The sequence below is a fragment of the Arvicola amphibius genome, chromosome 6, assembly GCF_903992535.2.
Source record: "Arvicola amphibius chromosome 6, mArvAmp1.2, whole genome shotgun sequence".
NCBI classification, from domain to species: domain Eukaryota; kingdom Metazoa; phylum Chordata; class Mammalia; order Rodentia; family Cricetidae; genus Arvicola; species Arvicola amphibius.
The window spans coordinates 29,592,957-29,614,413 of NC_052052.2; the positions used below are offsets into that span (position 1 = coordinate 29,592,957).

The following is a 21,457-nucleotide window of genomic DNA, read 5'->3' on the forward strand; positions in this document are numbered from 1 at the left end:
TCTTTCATCCCAGCATTCAGCTTAGTTTTCCCTGCCTACCTCTATTCTTCACAGGCCCAGACAGTTTCTTTATTAACCAATGGCATCACAGCATACAGAGGGGAATCCCACAATGGCAGTTTTTTTTTTTGAGACAGGGTTTCCTGTAGTTTCTAGAGCCTGTCCTGGAACTAGCTCTTGTAGACCAGGCTGGCCTCGAACTCAGACAATGGCAGTTTTTGACACTTACTGGCTGCCATGGAATAGAGAATCATTTTCTTTGGAGGTTTTGGGCCACTGGTAGATTGCCCATGTTCTACTAGATGGCCTGCCACCCACACTGGCAACAATAATTGGAATCATTGGTTTTCTTTTTCTTTCTTTCTTTCTTCTTTTTTTTTTTTTTTTGATTTTTCGAGACAGGGTTTCTCTGTGCTTAGGAGCCTGTCTGGAACTAGGCTGGCCTCGATTCAGAGATCCACCTGCCTCTGCCTCCCGAGTGCTGGGATAAAGGCGTACGCCACCACCGCCAGGCTGGAATCATTGGTTTTCAAAAAGGAAACATGGGCCTTTAATCTCAATACTCTGGAAACAGAGGTCTGTTGTGGAATATTAGTTTAAGGCATGTTACATTTGTTTATGCTGTGGAACATTCGTTTTAATGATGTAAAGATGTGTTACATTCTTTATGTTGCATTTGTTTAACTCTGTAAAGGTGTTACTTTGCCTGTCTAAAATACCTGATTGGTCTAATAAAGATCTGAATGGCCAATTAGTTAGGCAGGAGAGAGGGATAGGCGGAGCTTCCAGGTGGAGAGAATAAATAGGAGTGAGAAATCTAGGCTCCGGAGAAGAGAGAAGGAAGAGGAAAAAATGAGGAGATGGGACGCCAAGGGTCAGCCACACAACACACAGCCAGCCACAAAGTAAGAACAAAACAAGAAAAATGAGTAAAGAAAGATAAAAAGCCCAGAGGCAAGCCGGGCGGTGGTGGCGCCCGCCGTTAATCCCAGCACTCGGGAGGCAGAGGCAGGCGGATCTCTGAGTTCGAGGCCAGCCTGGTCTACAAGAGCTAGTTCCAGGACAGGCTCTAGAAACTACAGGGAAACCCTGCCTCGAAAACAAAACAAAACAAACAAACAAAAAAAAGCCCAGAGGCAGAATGTAGTTAAATAGAAACAAACCAAGCTAAAGTCGGATATCATAAGTAAGAATAAGTTTCTGTGTATTTATTTGGGAGCTGGGTGGTGGGTCCCCTAAGAACAAAAACAAACAAAAAAGCCCACCAACTACATACACTGCTACGATTGTATACATATTTTTATTTTAATTTTTGAAACATGGTCTACATAGCTCTCATTGTCCTGGAGCTCACTATGTAGACCAGGCTGTCCTCCAACTCACAGAGATCCTCCTGCCTCTGCTACCCAATTGCTGGGATTAAAGTGTATGCCACTGCACCCAGACCTGTATACACATTTTTGTTTTAAAGATAGAGAGGAGCTGGGCAGTGGTGGCGCGCACCTTTAATTCCAACACTTAGGAAGCAGGGCAGGCAGATCTCTGTGAGTTCAAGGCCAGCCTGGTCTACAGAGTGAGTTCCAGAACATCCAGAGCTGTTACACAGAGAAACACTGTCTTGAAACTCCCCCTCCCACATAAAGCTAGAGATAGGGGCAGAGAACAGACATGAAGTTGGGTACAAATTGTTTCCTCCCTGTTTAAGAAGAGAACCATCTTGAAGATTTAGGAATACTTTTTAATGGACGAGGGTGGTTATTTGTTATGGCTTAGATATGAAATATTTCCCATAGGTTCATGTGTTTCATCCTCATACAATGTTTTGGGAGATTGGAGATTATAGGTCTTTAGGATATGGGCCTTTACTGGAGGAAATAGGTGGCTAGGGCCTTATATCAACTCCTGTTCTGGCCTGAGTCCTTTATTTCCTGGTCCACTGAAGTGTGAACAAGCAGCCTCATGCTCCCGCTACCACAGAACCAACTACTTCAGATGCCCTGCCTGCCCCACCACAATGGACTGTACCGTCTCAAGTCCATGACCAATAGATCCCAAGTTGCTGCTTTCTGGGATTTTGTCAAAGTAACTAATATAGAAAATCAGTACCAGGAGGTGTAATCTTCGTTGTGATAAACCCGACTATTGTTCGTCAGCCTCTCTAGCTGGTTTGTAGGAGGAATGTGGATGAGTTTCACACTGTGTGCTAGAGGAGTTCTGGAGTGCCATAGCAGAACTTATTCTGATGAGAGTTTGGAAGAGCAGACCATCAATGCAAATGCGATCAGCGGAGGCCATGCTTCTGAGGTTCCAGAGGGGAACAAGAACTCTATTGGGAATTAGACACACGTTCTTGTGTTTCACTGTGATGAAGAGACTCTATAATACAAGCTGCTAATGGTCTATTATAAGTTAGCTGTCAATCTAGGAAATTCAAGAGCAACACAAGAGTCAGTGGCATTGGTGTATGTGAACCTTCCCCCTGCTACACAGAGAATGGAGGTGATGAGGAAGAAGGCTCCAGCAAAATGAATCTCAGCGACAGAACAGACCACCTGACCAGAGGGGCAAGACTGAAATGATTGACTGCCATATATAATATATATAATATATATAATATGTATATAATATATATATATATTATATATATATATATCCTCCCATATATAATCTCCTGGCTGAAAATGAGGTGTTAGGAGGGAAAAGATGTTAGAACCTTAGAATGTTAATCTTCTATTTTCGGACTGCTGGTTTTCATCATAAAACACAAAGATCCGGTGCCTGGCTTTTGCTTGTGTGGCAGGTGGGAGGAACTTACAAATGGGGCTTTCCCATCGACTCATGTTCCTGCATGTGTATTTCATACTGCTAAACAGGGTCAGTTCACTTTCGCTTCCTGTTTTGTTAGACGCACTAAAAGCTATTTTATTTTACATGTATTGTTGTTTTGCCTGTATGTATATCTATGTGAGGGTGTCAGATTCCCTGGAGCAGGAGTTACAGACAGTTGTGAGCTTCCATGGGAGTGCTGGGAATTAATCTTGGATCCTCTGGAAAAACAGCCATTGTTCTTAATCCCCGAGCCATCTCTCCAGCCCCAGGAAGTACTTTAATAACTAGATAAGAATGGGGTGCTGTAGCAATAGCTCAGCCGTAAGTACCAGCTACTCTTGAAGCCCACCAGGGTTCAATTCCTAGCATCCATATGGCAGCTCACAACCCTCCTACAGCTCCAGTCCCAGAGGGTACAATGCCTTCTGTGGCCCCCACGAGCACTGCATGAAGGTGATGCACAGACATACATACAGGCAAAACATATATACACACAAAATAATTTTTAAAATTTATGAAAAATGGTAGTAGTTCTAGATAATGTCAACCAATTGTTTACTCTTGTTACATTCTAAAACTCGAAGTTCTGCTGACAGTCAATCAAGCACACCACTGATTTTGCTGGAAGCAAAAATTCCCCAAAGAACATTTGGTTTGCAAAAGAGTTTGTGATCCTATTATATTGAAATAATTCACACTGTCTGGTGGCTTATACTGATTACTCTCAGGTGGATAAATTTAGGCACAGTTGAGAAATTTGAAACCTTGTTAATCTCAACACATCTTTAGCATTACAATTTCACTATAATTTACATATATTTTAGTTGAAGCTACAGACTTAGCTCAATTCACTATAAATAATGATTATGCAAATTAGCAAAATCAGTTTTTAGAAACTATTAACTAAATCGTATTTACATTTACTTTTGTTCAGAAAAAAAAATCTGACTTCACTTTTCAAGTAAATTCAATGTATTAACAGGGGTCAGTGACCTCATTTCATTGATGAATTCCAAGGCAAAAACCGTACTGAGTTGTGTGAGTATGGGGCGGGGAGTATTGTAGGAGGCGTTTGAAACAAGGTCTTGCTGGGATTTCAGACAATGGCCACCAAGCTCACCCTGCCTGTTTGGGGTTAGAGATGCTATCCATTGTTGCCTTGTCCCAGGACACAAGGCAACATGCCCCTTCTGACTGCACTTGGGGAGAATAAGATGAAATGTCTAAATAAAAGTCCTCATCAGTAGTGTAATTTTCACCCTCTCTAATACTCCCGAAGTCAGGACTTCCCAAGACAAGCGGTATGACCCAGCTGTAATGCCTTGTTTGGCTAGTTATGCCAGCGATGCACCTCTAATCTTCTGAACAGCGCTAAATAGAAGAAAAGGAAAGTTTTAGAGCTCCTCCCATCCTTCCCAGCTACTTCTAGGTAGGAATGGGTCCGCCCTGTTAGTTCCCGCTAAACCTGGCTACCAGCCGGCCTGCACAACATCGGTAAGCACAGCAATCGACCCCCTTCTCTGGGGAAGCCGCCGAAGCAGGAGAGATGGCGACCACGCGGACCCTCCCCGGAAGGAGCCCGGAACCTTTGAGTTGGAGTCCCCGGCGCAGAGTCCGGAGGGATGTTTCAGGTGTACCTCCGCTCGGTCTTCGGGCCGGAAGTGAGGAAGGTGGGGCATGTCTTAATTCTAGCAGAAATGAGTAGGCTCTGAGGGAGTAAGGAAGGGGAAGAGTGTCTTTGTGACACTGCTAGCGGCGTTGAGGGGATGGGAGTGTAAAGAGGCTTAGGGAGCCATATCGCTGCGACACCGCTGGCACTCTGAGGGACGCGAGTCAGTGTGGCACCGGTGCACGCTGAAGGAGCGGGTGGAATTGGGTGACCATGGGGATGTGGGCATCGGTGGACACTATGTGGGACTTCCCTGTGGAGAAGCGAATCTTCGGGGCGGTGTTGCTCTTTTCCTGGACCGTGTATCTTTGGGAGACCTTTTTAGCACAGCGGCAGGTAAGCATGACGGCCACCCGTGAACCCAGCCCCTGGGCAGCTTTGCCTGTGCCTGGACCCAAGTCCCTAGAGGTTCTCCCAGGCGTAGCACCAGCCTGTACTCCTTAACTCCCAGTGAGCTCCCTAAATTTTCCCAGTGCTGACTGTGACTTTGAGGGGTTCTTGGGACGGCAGGAAGTTGTCTGCACCGTGTAATGGGACCCAAGCCTGTTTAGCGTCTCATGAAAGGAAAGCCGTCCTCGGTCAAGCTAGAGCCTGTCTGTGCCTGCATTACAGCACCTTAGGATCCTTGGGCCCAAGCTTGACCCCTTTATCTTTGGTACAAGCTGTCTAAAAGGAGATGCTAAAATTTTAGAGTAACAGCTTGCCATGACATTGATATTGCCTTGCTCAACCACAGGATTAGGAAACATTTTTTTTTTTCTGAAAGTGTTTTGTAATCACTCTAAAGGCCCACACTCTTTTTCAAAATCCTCTTTAGTGCTTATGTGGTTTGGAGCCCAAAATATATGTGTTTGTGTGTCCGGTTTTCATTAACACGTCCCCTTTGTTTTTGTTTAAAATTTTGAGTAGTGCAGTGGAAAAGCTAACGGTTCCCCGGATATAGCCATAATGAACAGTTTGAAGAAATCTGAACGTTTAAGTGAGATGGACTTTGTAACTGAGGGTTTTATTTTAGTCTCTCACTGCTGGTTGGCTTAATTTAACCCCATTCTCTGACGTCCTTGAGAACCATTCCCTTTAACTGCTGGACCTGTTTTTTGAGCATTGCAGCCTTTTTTTATTCTGCAGTTTTTTTTTAAATTTACACTCTGTGTGTGTGTGTGTGTGTGTGTGTGTGTGCGTGCGTGCGTGCGTGCGTGCGTGCGTGCGTGTGTGTGTGTACAAATTTATTTGCCAAGCAGGTGCTGAGCTACATCGCCAGCATTCATGAATCTCTTAACTGCAAGGTTTTTATTGTTGGTTTTTGTTGTTGTTTGGTTTGGGTTTTTCAAGACAGGGTTTCTCTGTGTAATAGTCTTAGTTGTCCTGGAACTCACTGAGATCTACCTGCCTCTGCCTCCTGAGTGCTGGGATTAAAGGTATGTGCTACCATCACCCAGTCTGTTCGTTTGTTTGTTTAAAAAACCTGTCAGCATCAGGTTGTGCCTCAGTCTCGTCCTTTAGTATGTTCCAAGTGTTAAATTACTATAGCTAGGTACTCAGAGCTTCAGTAGTTCAGGCTTGCATAAGTACCCTTGCCTGAGGCAATCACACAGCATACAGCATCCCCAGCAGGATGAGATGTTGAGCGCTAACCTGACAGTTCACGACTACACCTAGGAACATCTTTGTGAGGTTATTCCTTAATGCCTTCGGGTGGCCTTGTTTGGTGGTTTTTTTGTTGTTAACATATGGTAGGAAAAGGGTTTGTTTTAAAACCATTGAAGATCTGGTCTATTACACCTTTTGGTATCTGCTCCCTGTGTTGTTATATCCTAGGGACTGGATTACCTTTTAGAGTTTGACATGGTGGGAAAATTTGTTGTAAAGATTTGATACGTTTCTGTCACTCCTCTGTGCCTTAATTTGACCTCTAGGACCAAATTTAATGATGAGCCATTATTATATCAAATGTAGATAATGTGTGTAATGGTGTAGTGAGCATTCTTGCTTCTCTTTTATCATGCATTGTTTCCTATGTTGTAAGACTTTCGTCTTACTCAGAACGAGTGGTCCCCTTATGATGCTGCAGGTTTGGTTCACACCGGCAAACCGAAAGTGTGGCTACAACCCAGATGGCCGTTCCACGCAGTCGCCTGGCCTCGTCTGCTCCTACTCTCCCATGACACTTGTTTCGGCAGTCAGGGTCCCTGACTGGATGTGGTCTGCATGTGTCTGTAACAAATTTTACAAGCTTACCTGACAAACTGGTGATGCAGAACCTTCGTTATTTGACCACAAATTACTATTGTGTAATAAAAAATAGTCATTAAAGTCTTTTTATTAATATTTCAGAGAAGGGTATACAGAACAACAACTCATGTGCCACCAGAGCTAGAACAGATCATGGATTCGGACACGTTTGAGAAGTCTCGACTGTATCAGCTGGATAAAAGTACTTTCAGCTTCTGGTCCGGACTCTATTCGGTGGTGGAAAGCACTGTGAGTGGTTTCTTTCTGGGAGACACAGCTCTCGGGTTGTTTAGTACTTGGTAATACTTGGTTTTGTTTTTGCATTTTTGTGATACAGAGGTTATAATGCCTGTAAGTCCTAGAATGCCTTCTTAAAATGTTTATATGTATTTACTTTGACACTGTCTTAGTGTCCTGTTGCTGTGGAGAGACACCTTGACCACAGCAGCTCTTTTTTGTTTTTCAAGAAGGACGGGTTTCTCTGTGTTGCCCTGGCTGGAACTTGCTCTATAGGCCAGGCTGGCCTCGAACTCACAAGAGATCCTCCTGCTTCTGCCTCCCGAGTGCTGGGATTAAAAGTGTGTGCCACACCACCTGGCAACTACAGCAGCTCCTATAAAAAAAAGTATTTAACTGGGCCTTGCTTAAAGTTCCGGAGGTTAATTCATTGTCATCATGGCAGGAAGCATGGTGGCATGTAGTGGAGAAGCATGGTACTGGAGCAGAAGCTGAGAGTTCTTCATCCAGATCCACAGGCGGCAGGAAGAGAAAATGACACTGGGCCTGACTTGGGCTTTTGAAACCTCAGAGCCCATCCTCAGTGACACACTTCCTCCAGCAAGGCCGCACCACCTAATTCTTCTCAAGTGGCCCCACTCCGTGATGATTGAGCATTCAGATATACTGGTCTCTCAGGGCCATTCCTAGGAGTCAAGCCTAAAGCCTTAAGTAGCCTCCCGAGCCATACCCCTGCCGTTGCCTTAATGTTAGTAAAGGGTGTGGTGTGAGAGAGGCAGACGCTTCAATTGCTTAGTCAGTTGAAAACAGGATATGGTAACTGTCACCTGAAGACCAGATATGAAAAGAACCTTATATTGTATGTGTCCTTTAACAATCCGTGCATGTCTACTGCTACCACTGCCGCCTCCTCTGCCTCCTTTTGATTTGTTTGTTTGTTTGTTTGTTTGTTTAAAGCAGGTTTTCTCTGTATAACAGTCCTGGCTGTCATAGAACTCATTTTGTAGACCAGGCTGGCCTCAGACTCGGAGATCCGCCTGCCTCTGCCTCCTGAGTACTGAGATTAAAGGCGTGCACAACCACCACCAGGCTCTTTCTTTTCTTTCCCTTCCTCCTTTTCCTGCATTTGCTGAAGATTGAACTAAAAGTCTTTTATAAGCTAAGCATCTTTGAAGTCCTTTGACTTTATCCCCACATGACCCTGATAAAAATGACAGGAAAAGCATTTTCAGATTTTCTGTGATTGTCACTAGTAAGTAGTTGCTGGAGAGAAGGCAGTAATTTGGTAGTACTGGTGATCATGGGAATGGCGTGTGTTATGATAGAAGGTAGGGGTAATACCATCAGTGTTATGACTTTACAGTGTGCTGAGGCTCACCTCTAAACTGTACTGATGGACTAAAGCTGGAAACAGTACTAGTTATGATTTTCATTTCATAGAGCTTTTTAAAAAATATTTATTTATTTATTTATTTATTTATTATGTATACAATATTCTGTCGGTGTGTGTGCCTGCAGGCCAGAAGAGGGCACCAGACCTCATTACAGATGGTTGTGAGCCACCATGTGGTTGCTGGGAATTGAACTCAGGACCTTTGGAAGAGCAGGCAGTGCTCTTAACCACTGAGCCATTTCTCCAGTCCCTTCATAGAGTTTTTATGTCTATTGATGTTTATAAAGTAGAGGGATAGTCATTTTCCCCCTTTCTGGGAAGAAATGAAGGCTCAGAGAAATTAAATGGCCCATTTAATGGCTAAGTGGGAGAACTGCAGCTCTTCTGAGTCTTTAAATTACACTGAAGAAAGTGTTCTTCCGACTGTGGACCACAGTGTGAATGTGGTGGGATTAAGTTCTGGAAAATTCGGAGCTGCATTTACCACTGGACAAAAACTCCTTATTTTGTATTGACCAAAATTAAAAGATTTGTATGTTTTGAACATGAAGAGAACATTAAGTTTACCCTCCCTCACACACACATACACTGCTTGCACTGGTTCTTTGTATCTGAGAAAAACTACGCAAACCCTGTATAAACCAATTGTGGGGGCTACTTTTCACATAAGTGTGACAAAGCAGCCCAGACTCTCTGGTCTCTCACGGATATCCATCCCTAAGGGCCCTTCCTAGAAATGGAGTGGCTAGCTCTGTGGCGCTCTATCCTGTAATCCCAGATTCTTAAGAGTTGTGGCAGAAGGGTCGCTTGAGTCTAAGAGATGGAGACTGCCTTGGGCAATACAGCAAGACTATAGGAAAACACCATCAAGAACTGTTAGGGTTGGGATAGAGAAGACCGGAGTAGAAAAGCTCAGGTTGTGTGTGTGGTGTCTGCAGCCCATTCGCCTGTGTGCGTGGAGCAAGTGTAAGAGGTCAGAGGCTGACGCTGTGAGTGTCTTCCGCAGGCCTCTTCTCTATTGATTGCTGGGAGACAAGCTCCCTAACTGAACTATAAGATAACTAAGGGGAGACATATACACTGACACATCCAGCTATTCCTCCCCTCAAAACAAGAGAGAAAAAGGAAAACAGGAGAAAGGAAAAAGGAAAGAAAGAGAAGAGGAAAAAGGAAAGAAAGGAAGAAAGGAAAAAGGCCAGCGGCGAGAAAGGAAAACGGAAAGAAAGCGAGTTCCCAAAGGACTAAACGCGAACATCCTTCTCTTCCTTCCTCTTCCCCTTCGCCTCTCCCCCTCCCTTTCCTCTCTTCCTTCCCCCTTCTTTCCTTCGTCTTCCACTTCCCTCCTTCTGTCCGTTCTCCCTCCTTCCCTCTTTTCCTTCCCTCCTTCCCTTTCATTTCTTCCTTCCCTACAACTGGAGGTTGAACCAGGGCCTCCTGCAGGCTGAGCAGTCACTTCACTACTAAGCTGTATATCTAGCACCCCCTTGCTGTCTACCCAACTCCCCAGGCAGGTCTCATTGTTTCTTGGGCTGGTCTTTAACTCACTCTATAGCCCAGGCAAGTTTTGAATTTGTAATCCTGCCTTAGCCTCCTGGGTAGATGGGATTACAGGCTGCTAATCACTTTGTTTTCATGATTTGAGCTGCTTCATGGTTTCTGAAGTTCTGGTGATTTGGTGAGTAGCGGTTTACTTATTTGCCCAAGACAGAGTGGTAAGGGCCTACTCCTGAGGCCCTGACTCCTGCCTCAGGACTCATCTTTTCCTACCCAGGGAAGGCCTGCGTATCCTATTCTGCCCCACAGTCTGCTACATGGGTGGGACTTCTGTATCAGTACTATTTCTTTAGCAGCTGTGTAGGACACAGGGGCTCATTCAAACTCAAGAGTTCAAAACCAACCTGGGCAACATAACAAGATGATGTCTGAAACATCTGCAAGCTAATACTCTTTTCCTGACTGAAAAGGACAGTTTCCTTTTGTGGAAAAGATAGTTAAAGCCAGATTGCCTGGTTCACGTGACATCGGTTGCTCCTTACCTATGGGATTTCACTTTTGTAAGCTTAGTTTGATATGTTTTGATTTTAGTCTCTTGACAAAAGTTTTTAATTTTTATAAGCTATTATGGTTAACACATATGATTCTCATTTCTAGGGTACTTGGATGTTTTTGATACATTGTAATATTGTTCAGGATAATTAGCATATCTGTCACCATAAACAATAGTCAATAGTCGTGTGTGTGTGTGTGTGTGTGTGTGTAAACATTGAAACCTTCTCTTCTACCTGTTTTCAAATTCAACTATACAAAAACTAGAATCTGTTCCCACTGTAACCTTGTACTGTTAGTGAATTCCTCCTCAGCCTCACTCCTAGTTTTTATTTTTGTCACATAATAATTATACACATTTATAGAGTACAGTGTAATTTAGAAAATTTATACCATGTATGGCAATCGGACCAGTGTAATTAGAATTCCCATTTTCTTAAATATATCTATGTCAGAAACCTTTGGATTTGTGATTCTTGTGAAACACTTCATAAATTGTTGTAGGCTCAAGTTACTGATTTTTCATAGATGTCTGAATGAACCTCTGCTGACTGTTTTGATATCCATTATCTAGCGTGTTTCTAAATCCATTCCTCCCATCCCCTTCCAGGCTGTAGTGACTACTATTTTATTTTCCTCTAGAAGGCTGATTTTTAAAATCTTTAAAAAACTATTTATTTGTTGTTGGTGGTGTGTGTATGTGTGTACATGATTGGAGGTCATACATGTGTGCCACAGTGTGCATATGGAGGTGAGAACCACTTTTGGAAATCAGTTCTCTTTCATCTTTTATACTGATTCTAGAGAAGGTCATCAGACTATGTGGCAAGCGTCTTTACCTGCTCATCCACCTCTTTGGCCCTAGATTATTATGTTTTTTAAACTTCCAAAAGTGAATGAGATTCCTGGACTTGCCTTTTAAACAGGCTTTTCAAAATGTAATTCACGCTGGGCAGCAGTGGCGCATACATTTAATCCCAGCACTCAGGAAGGAAAGGCAGGTGAATCTCTGTAATCTCAAGGCCAGCCTGGTCTACAAGAGCCAGTTTCAGGACTGCTAGGGCTGTTACACAGAGAGCCCTTCTCGAGAAACCAAAAAAAAAAAAATTGTAGTTCACATACCATACAGTTTACCCGTATACAGTATAAAATAGGCAAAAATAGCTCAGTAGTCTAAACTTAATGTCTCAGTAGTTGATATTCTTCTTACATATTTTATTCTAAATGGGTTAGTCCCCCCACTTTTTCTGTAACTTATTTTCCCATTCATTTTTCCTTATAACACATTCTTTCATACAATAGTTTCTAAAACTGTTTAAATGTGACTCCAATCTACTTTGTTTTACAGCTTATTCTTCTCTTTGGAGGAATCCCTTACCTTTGGAGGCTTTCTGGACGGGTCTGTGGATCTGCTGGCTTCGGCCCAGAATATGAGGTATGTGATTTCTTTGCCTAGATTGTTCAGTCTTTATTTTGCTTGGTAAGCTTTACACGAAGTTGCCTTTTTGGCTCCTACCAACTTTAGATTTGCCTCTCAGCCCCAACAGTCTTTGTGCATGTATTAGCATAATGCCAGTAGTTAGGGTACTTTTCTGTTGCCATAGCAAAGAACTACAACCAAAGCAGCTTGTAAAAGGAAGCATTTTATTTGGGATTCACTATTTCAGAGGGTGAATCCATACTATCATGCCAGGGACATGGGGCAGTAGCTGAGAGCTTACATCTGATCCACAGGCAGAGGCAGTGACACATCTCCTCCAGCAAGGCCACATCTTGTAATCTTTACCAAACAGTTTCACCAACTAGGAACCAACATTCAAGTACCGCACCTATGGGGGAGCATATCCCTCAGCTACCACAGCTAGTCGCTAGAGCTCCAGAATTCCAAGGGCTTTTCAGCTCATTTCCCAGTCTCATAACAGCTGATATGAGTATGTTCAGTTAGCAGGTGGCTTTGTTCCGTGTGAGTCAGCTTGTTTCTGTTTTATGAGTTTGTCATCCAGTGCCTAATGACAGTGGGAAGAACATGCCCTCTTTTTAACTTCTGTAATGCCAAGGTTTTATCATACATTCACCTTACATAGTGAGTAGTCATTTGATCTTACCCAGACGGTAGGGCACTGGGAATATAGTCTTGATTAGGCTGCTGCTTCTTAGGAACAGCCCTGTGCAGTGACGGGGTACGTACCATTAATTCAGTGGGACTCATACTTAGCAGATTCTTTTGTGGCATACATAGTAAGCAGATGCTTCAGATTAAGACGGAACGTCTATCTCCTTAAGTGAACTCTCCATCTGTAATGGATGCTGCAATCCTGCTTTCTGAGTTTCTCCTGGAAGCTGCTGAGTCAGTTACCTCCTTCCTGACTCTATTGAAAATCATGGACCTCCTGTGTGAATAGGTACTCTTGGCTTTAACTCTGTGTAGGTAGAGTTTCTCTGTATCTCGGCAGTTGCTTCCCAAATCACCACTCAGAGACTTATTAATTACAGATGCTCAGCCAGTGGCTCAGGATTATTACTAACTAGCTCTTACAATTTAAATTAGCCCATCTATTCATCTGTGTGCGGCCACGTGGCTTGTGACTGTTACCTCTCCTCATGCACATCTTGCTTGTTCTCCGTCTCTTGGTATCTCCTCTGACTCTACCCTTCTTCCCAGCATTCTCTCTACCCCAAAAATTCTGCCTGGCCATTGACCAATATGCTTTTTATTAACAATAAGAGCAATACATATTTACAGTGTACAAAGATTGTTCCACAGCAGCTCTGCTCATCCTGTGCCCTTTTCCATATACCATTTTTCTAAGGCAATGTGATTCATGTGTGTGTGTGTGTGTGTGTGTGTGTGTGTGTGTGTGTGTGTGTGAGTGTGTAAGTTAGAGGACAGCTTGAAGGAGTCAGTTCTCCCTTCCATCATATGGGCTCTAGGGCTGAACTGAGCCAGTCAGGCTTGGTGGCAGACCTCCTTACCCACTGCGTCGTCTTGCAGGCTCAGAGTAGAGTAAACACAGCTTCTGTATGTGCCAGGAAGAAATACTCATCTCTCACTATGTAAGGCAGTGCAGCTCATATGCACATGTATGTGGAGACATCCACTGGGCATATGCAACTAATGGCTTCTCTCCCCTTCAGCCCTGACAAAGAAGAGTGACTTTCTTCTCCCTCAGCAGACATTAGCGGCCATTACCTCCTCAGCTAGGCACACATCTTTATCTTAATGGATGAGTTTGTATTTAATAATCACTTTGTATTCTTTTCATATTGTTTCTATAGTGAGGCCTTGTTCTTTTGTGGCTGCATGATGCCAGAGTCCTCACTTTGTGTAGTTCTGTATGTACAAATGTAAGTTACCACAGTTCGGTTGGAACACCGCCTCTTCAACACTCTGGCTCAAATTTTAGTTACCATGGTGTATTATGTGAATAGTCAAACTGCAGAGCTACCTCTTAGCTGTTCAGCATACAGACCACAGGATAAGTGGTAATCAGGACCAGTCAGATCAATATTTTCATCATTCTAAGCGACTGGTTGCTGCACATCTGTTATTCAGTTATTCAGAATGTGATGCCTCATTCTCTTCCAGCTAAAAACGCAAACACATTTATAAAGATGGGTCATTGATCTGGGTGCAGTGGTGCGTGCCTGTGGTCTCAGTTACATGGGAGGCTGAGGCTGGAGAATTGCTTGAGTCCAAGCCTTCAAGACAAGACTGGATAGCATAGTGTCTGTGTGTGTGTATGTGTGTGTCTGCGCATCTGTCTGTGTGCCTGTATGTGTCTGTGTGTGAGAGAGGTAGAGACACAGACAGAGAGATCTAGATTGAAAGATGGAGTTGGCTGACAAAAATGAAAGAGCAACAAAGAAATGAAAACTGACTACACTGGAAATGAGGTTCAGATCAACCTCAGTGGACTGTATTACAGAGGGGGCTGCGGACTGTAGGGGTGCCAGCCTGTTGCTGTCAGACATGGGTGATCCACATCAGGAGAACTGTATGGTGGCAACCTGGCTGACATAAATGAAGGCCATGGTTGTGATAAAAGGATGGAGTTATCAAGAACTAGTGGTACTGTAAAGTCCCTCACATAAGGAGAGGACCTTTAGGGTTATGTCACACTCAAGTTCAAAGGCTGATCTTACCTTAGCTGTATGACGTTTCTCCAGGGGCAGCTGTCCATGCTAGAAGATCACAGGAGAAGCCGAGCACCGTTTAAATTCCCTTCCGATCATCAAAAGAGAAACTAAAAGAGAAGCTGGTCCTGAATGTTTTCCAGTATTTTATTTTATTTTTTTCTATTTTATGTTTATTGGGCTTTGCTTATACATATGTCTGTGTGAAGATATCAGATCCCCTGGGACTGGAATTACAGACAGTTGTGAGTTGTTTTGTGGGTGCTGGGAATTGATCTTGGATCCTCTGGAAGAGCAGCCAGTGCTCTTAACTGCCCTTCTCCAGTGTTTTAAAATAAGAAGATATCAAAATTAGTTTTGTTATTTTCTTCTACTTCCCTACATATTAAGAACTGATAGTAGCCAGGCGGTGGTTACGCACGCCTTTAATCCCAGCACTCCGGAGGCAGAGGTGAGCGGATCTCTGTGAGTTTGAGGACAACCTGGTCTACAAGAGCTAGTTCCAGGACAGGCTCCCAAAAAAAAAAAAAACTCCAGTTCCAGGGGATCACATGTCCTCTTCTGGCCTTTTCAATCATCAGATATGCACATAGCACACACACACACACACACACACACACACACACACACACACACAACTCTCATATACATACAAGAATTTTTAAAATTACTTCATGTATCTTATGGAATCAATGGAAAAGTTGGGTTATAAAGCAATAGTAACTAAGTCATGAGTGTCATCCTTAACCATAACTAAAGATGACCATTATCATTGTCCTAGAGATGAGCCCTTTTTTTGGTTTTTCAAGACAGGATTTCTCTGTTGATGTCCTAGAACTTGCTCTCACTCTGTAGACCAGGCTGGCCTCAAACTTACAGAGAGCTGCCTGCCTCTTCCTCCCATGTTATGGGGTTTAAATTGTGCACACACCACTGCCTGGGTTTTTGTTTGTTGTTTGTAATGATTATTTTTATTAATTGATTTCATTTATTTATTTATTTATTTATTTATTTATTTATTTATTTATTTTTGTGTGTGTGCCTGAAGGCCAGAAGAGGGCACCAGACCTCATTACAGATGGTTATGAGCCACCATGTGGTTGCTGGGAATTGAACTCAGGACCTTTGGAAAAACAGACAATGCTCTTAACCGCTGAGCCATCTCTCTAGCCCCTCTTTCCTTTATTTTTAACTTTTTACTTATTCTTTGTGGATTTTACATCATGCCCCCTCACCTCCACTCTCTGCTCTTGTAACTTCCCTGCCAAAACAAAGCAAAAATTAAAAGTGTAGCCTTAAAACAAAACAGAACGAAAATGTAAAGAAAAGCTTGACATGGAAGCTGTAGTGTAGCCCAGTGTACCCCTCAGGCCATACATCTTTACTTGTAAATGTTCTTTGCAATGGATTGTTGGTCTGGCTTGAGGCCTCTGGCTTCAGCTGCTCTATTGGTACTGGGACTCCTCTTGGATATCCTCTTGTTGCCCTGTATCTTGGGGATTCTGTAGCTTTGGCTCTGCAGATCTGGACCCTTCCCATGCTCCAGCAGTTCATAGATTTGGTGGATGCTGAGGTGGGCTAACTCATAGCCCTGGTACTCAGCCTGGGTGGTAGCTGGGTTGGTCAGCCTGCCAGCTTTCCCTCAGATGCAATGTTTCTTATGTAGAGTGATGTGCATCTCCATTTATTTATTTATTTATTTATTGATTTATTGATTGATTGATTGATTGAATCAGGGTCTCACTATGTAGCCCCGGCTGGCCTGAAACTGTTGACCAGTCTGTCTTCAAACTCATAGATCCTCCTGCCTCTGCCTCCTGAATGCTGGCATTAAAGGAGTGCACCACCATTCCTGGCCCAGGTGTTAGCTTTGTATATATTATCCTTTGCGTATATTCTGCATTAATAAAAAATTAAAATAATGCATTCTAAAATGCCAAAAGTGTTTTTTATGTCCCGAGAAGCTGGCAATAAGAAAATTCGGTAATGCACAGAACTTCTTGTGTAATTTAAAATATTCTTTTGTTTGTTTTTTGAGACAGGATTTCTTTGTAGCTTTGGTTTCCTGTCTTGGAACTAACCTCTTGTAGATCAGGTTGGCCTCAAACTCACAGAGATCTGCCTGCCTCTGCCTCCCTAGTGCTGGGATTAAAGGCATGCGCCACTACCGCCTGGCTTAAAAATATTTTCTATATTTAAAAATGAAGCCAGAAGGGCTGGAGAGATGGCTCAGAGGTTAAGAGCATTGCCTGCTCTTCCAAAGGTCCTGAGTTCAATTCCCAGCAACCACATGGTGGCTCACAACCATCTATAATGGGGTCTGGTGCCCTCTTCTGGCCTGCAGGCATACACACAGACAGAATGTTGTATACATAATAAATAAATAAATAAATAAATAAATAAATAAATAAATAAATAAAATAATGAAGCCAGGTATAATGGTTTACAATGTGTGCATTTATACTTGTAATCCCAGCACTGAGTAGGCTGAGGAAGGAGGATTGTGAATTTGGGTACTGTTAGGAATATTTCCTAACCGATCTCTCCAGCGCAAAGAACTCCAATCAAACCAGATTAGACCACATTTAACGAATGTACACGCAAAACCCCAAACCACATGATCCTTTTTTCCAGTGCAAACCCAGGGAGTGGTCAGCACTTAGCAGCCTGGGAATTGGAGTCCAAGTGCTTGGCAATTCCCAGGCCAGGGACTGGGGTGATACCTTCAACTCAATATTACATTCCAGACTCTTTGGATATAGGGGTGTTAGGGGCTGGGGTCTCACCTTTGATCAAACAGGTATATAATAAGATCCCTGTCTCAAAAAGAGAGAGAGATAGAGAGAGAGAGAGGGAGAGGGAGAGGGAGAGGGAGACAAAAAGGAGAAGGAGGAGTTGGAGAATCACAGTTTGCTCTAGGTGTAGGCAGCATGTTTCTTTCCAGAACTTCCCCATGTCCCAAACTTCCAGCAAAGAATCTCACACCTAGTGTCCTGTTTTTGTGCAGTGAGATAAGACCTGATCTTTCTCAGCAAGTGTTGAGCCTCCTTGACTCAGAGTACTCCAGAGTTGTGCTCCATGTTGTAAATAGATGGATGGGTTGGGCTGAGCCGGTTCCCGTCATGGGCAGCATTTACAATGCTCTATGTCCTAGAGCCCTCGAGCACTACCTTCCAGAAACAGCTTTTCCTTATCACCCAGGTTCCTGAAATGTCTTCCTTCTGGGTTGGTGTGGAAATAGAAGAAAGCTGCCGCTGTCTGTATACTCTGCAGGTTTCTCCAGGGGTGACTTCTGTACCCCACTGCCTTTCTCATTTCAAGGGAAATGTTTCCCTTGACTCCGTTCCTCTCCCAGGTTCTAGCTCGTACTTGCCATTTGGGAGTAAAGCAGCCCTGGAAAGAAACATCATGGGGAAATTGGGTAATTCTTGGCTTTTGATCTGACAGTTTTTTGAAGGTGATTAAAGTAATTATTGGAACTAATTTTCTCTATTGGAATTTAGCATTTTACAAAAACTTGAACACACTATGCCTGGTCTAGCTTGCTTCCTTCCTTCCTTCCTTCCTTCCTTCCTTCCTTCCTTCCTTCCTTCCTTCCTTCCTTGTTAGGGTTTCTATTCCTCTGAAGAGACACTATAATCACTGCAGCTCTTACAATCTAAAACATTTAATTGGGTGGCTTACAGTAGTTGAGAGATTTAGTTCATTATCATCATGGTGGGGCATGGTGGCATGCAGGCAGACATGATGCTGTAAAAAAGGAGTTGAGAGTCCTACATCTTGATCTGATGCAACAGGAAATGAACTGAGACACTGGGTGTCGCTTGAGCATATAAGAGACTTCAAAGCCCTCCCAACAGTGATGCACTTCCTTGAACAAGACTGTACCTAGAACAAAGCCACACCTCCTCATAGCTACTCCCTAGGAGCTTATAGGGGCCAATTACATTCAAACTGCCATTTCTTCCTTTCTTCCTTCCCTCCCTCCCTCCTTCTCCCTCCTTCTCCCTCCTTCTCTCCTTCCCTCCTTCCCTCTTTTTTTTTTTCTTTTTTTGGTTTTTCGAGACAGGGTTTCTCTGCAGCTTTTTTAGAGCCTGTCCTGGAACTAGCTCTTGTAGACCAGGCTGGCCCCTCCTTCCCTCCAACCTCCTTCCTTCCCTGAAATAGGTGTCACCTAAACTGACTCCAAACTCAAGTCTGCCCACCTTTCTGTCTCCCAGTGAGTGCTGGCCAGGCCGTCATCTCAGCACCACACTCATTTCACATTCGCGCTCTCTCTCTGGACTTCTGCAAATTGCTTGAAATTCCTTCTCCTTTTAAGCGTTGTTTCTCTCTTCCCCTCCGTGAGCTCAAAGCTGCACCAACTCTTTAAATGTTTCTTAAATTCAGCTAAGTGTGGTGGCTCCCAACCCTGGGGAGGCAGAGGCAGTTGGATCCTTGTGAGTTTCAAGCCATCCTGGTCTTCATAGTCAGGGAGTCCTGGGCCAGCCAGAGCTACATGGTGGGACCCTGCTTCAAAACAAACACACAAACCAAGAATGAATGTCCCTTGAATCCAACTAGCAACTCTTTTCTGAATACTACCAACCATTTTGTCCCTGTGACTTAAGGTGGCTTTCAAGTCATGCCTCGTCTTCTAGGTAAACATTTCCCAAGGGCAGGATGCCATTGCAGGCCTGTTCTCCACAGATCAAGTGCATTGCTTGGGATACAGTAAGCACACATTGCATACTTGCTGATTTTTTAATTTTTTTTCCTTGTACTCAGATCATTCAGTCTTTGGTGTTCCTTCTGTTGGCCACACTCTACAGTGCACTGACTGGCTTGCCGTGGAGTCTCTATAATACTTTTGTGATAGAAGAAAAACATGGCTTCAATCACCAGGTATAATAGACATTATCAGGAAGATTTTCTGTGCATTGGTCCCATGATGGCAGTAATTTAGGTGTAGTTTGCTATTTAGAGCATGAATCAACTGAGGAAAAAGAAACCACAGATATGGGAAAGACCTTAGTTTAAGGTCTTGATAGAGGGCTGGAGAGATGGTTCAGAGGTTAAGAGCACTGGCTGCTCTTCCAGAGTCCTGAGTTCAATTCCCAGCAATCACATGGTGGCTCACAACCATCTGTAATGAGATCTGGTGCCCTCTTCTGGTGTGTGTGTGCGTGTGTGTATACATATATGCACACACACACATATATACATAATATACGTATATATACATATATGTATATATATGTAATAAAATAACGAAATTTTAAAAAAAAGAAAAGGTCTTGGTAGAAACTGAACACAAATGTTTAGTGCTTTTCAGCTAATATTAATTACATTATTTTAAACTATGAAATTCAAGAGTTTTGCTTATTCTCCTAGCCGTCCCAGTGTCCTCTAATGCATACTGACCTTAATATTGCTTTACTGAGGTGCTTTGTGTCCTCTTAGAAGTATTTAAAAAGCAAACTGATTCCTCGGTTAATAGTGGCAATATTTTCTTTTTTTCAGACTTTGGAGTTTTTTATGAAAGACACAATCAAAAAATTTACTGTGACTCAGTGTATTTTATTGCCTGTGTCATCCCTTCTGCTTTACATTATTAAAATTGGAGGTGATTACTTTTTTATTTATGCCTGGCTATTCACATTAGTTGTTTCTCTGGTAAGTAAACTCTTTATTTTATTCATTTATTTGAGAATTTCCTATATGAGTTGTCTCAGAGTTTCTATTGCTGTGAAGAGACATGATGACAGCAACTCTTATAAAGGAAAACATTTAGTTAGGTGGTTACGATAGTTCAGAGGTTTAGTTCATTATCATCATGATGTGCAGGCAGACGTGGCTTTACATCTTGATGTGCAGGCACTTGAGCATATATGAGACTTCAAAGCCCACCCCCACAGTGGCACACTTCCTTGAGCAAGGCCAATACCTACTCCAACAAAGCCACACCTTCTAATAATGCCACTCTCTAGTATGGGGGCCAGTTACATTCAAACTACCACAGTGGAGTGTATTTACATTGTTCTCCCTCCCTCTCTAATTCTTATGTCCGTCCAACTCCTTCTCAAACTCATGGACTCTTATTCTTTAATTATTTCATTTTCTTCTGCAAAAATTCCTTGAGATTACTAAAACTAGATTTAGTTTTTATTGACATGTAAGTAGTTCCTAAGAAAGGTTACAGTGTAACCAACTTCCCATGTACATATTCTTCTCAGTTCCTGCTTTGGGGTATAAAGATAGGAGAACTGATCGAGCATAGATTTTCTTCTCTTTTTGCTGACTCTTATATTTGCTGAGGAAATCCAGAAGTGCCGTGTGCTATTTTAAACAAAGTAAATAAGAGTGTGTATTACAGCTGCTTTATAGTGCCAGGAATCCCCAAGAAAGGCCTATTGACTGGCCCCAGCACTCTTAGTCAAAGTGAGTAGCGTTGTTTTTATAACGTTAACTCGACTTGCTTGTTGTTCTATCACACTGTTCCTTTAATTTAATTTACTAAACAGACATGGCACCAGGTTTTGGTTGGATGAATGATGATTGTATCAAATAATTGAAGTTTTTAATAATGGGCAATTTTTCTGACTTACTTTCCAGGTTCTGGTCACAATTTATGCAGATTACATTGCCCCTTTGTTTGACAAATTCACACCTCTTCCTGAGGGAAAGCTAAAACAAGAGATTGAAGTGATGGCAAAGAGTATTGACTTCCCTCTGACGAAGGTGTATGTTGTTGAAGGTAAGGCGCCCTGATGTGAGAAGGTTTATCGGGTGGTTTGTTTTGAGCACTTTATTCTTAAATCAGCCTTTATTGTTTGTTTTCAATTTGTTACTTAAAAAATAGGATAAGAAGCCGGGCGGTGGTGGCGCACGCCTTTAATCCCAGCATTTGGGAGGCAGAGGCAGGCGGATCTCTGTGA

At 43.0% G+C, this 21,457-nt stretch overlaps 1 protein-coding gene across 1 annotated transcript in view; it reads left to right on the forward strand.

The window, feature by feature from the left end:
- Positions 1-4,487: 4,487 nt before the first annotated feature.
- Zmpste24 (zinc metallopeptidase STE24) overlaps positions 4,488-21,457 on the forward strand; it is a 39,608-nt gene continuing 22,638 nt past the window's right edge. Inside the window, exons 1-6 of the mRNA XM_038334831.1 lie at positions 4,488-4,834; positions 6,833-6,979; positions 11,755-11,841; positions 19,308-19,424; positions 20,043-20,195; positions 21,135-21,276. Of these exons, the coding sequence (XP_038190759.1) occupies positions 4,712-4,834; positions 6,833-6,979; positions 11,755-11,841; positions 19,308-19,424; positions 20,043-20,195; positions 21,135-21,276 (769 nt within the window). The 5' untranslated portion in view covers positions 4,488-4,711. The remainder of the gene's footprint in view (positions 4,835-6,832; positions 6,980-11,754; positions 11,842-19,307; positions 19,425-20,042; positions 20,196-21,134; positions 21,277-21,457) is intronic.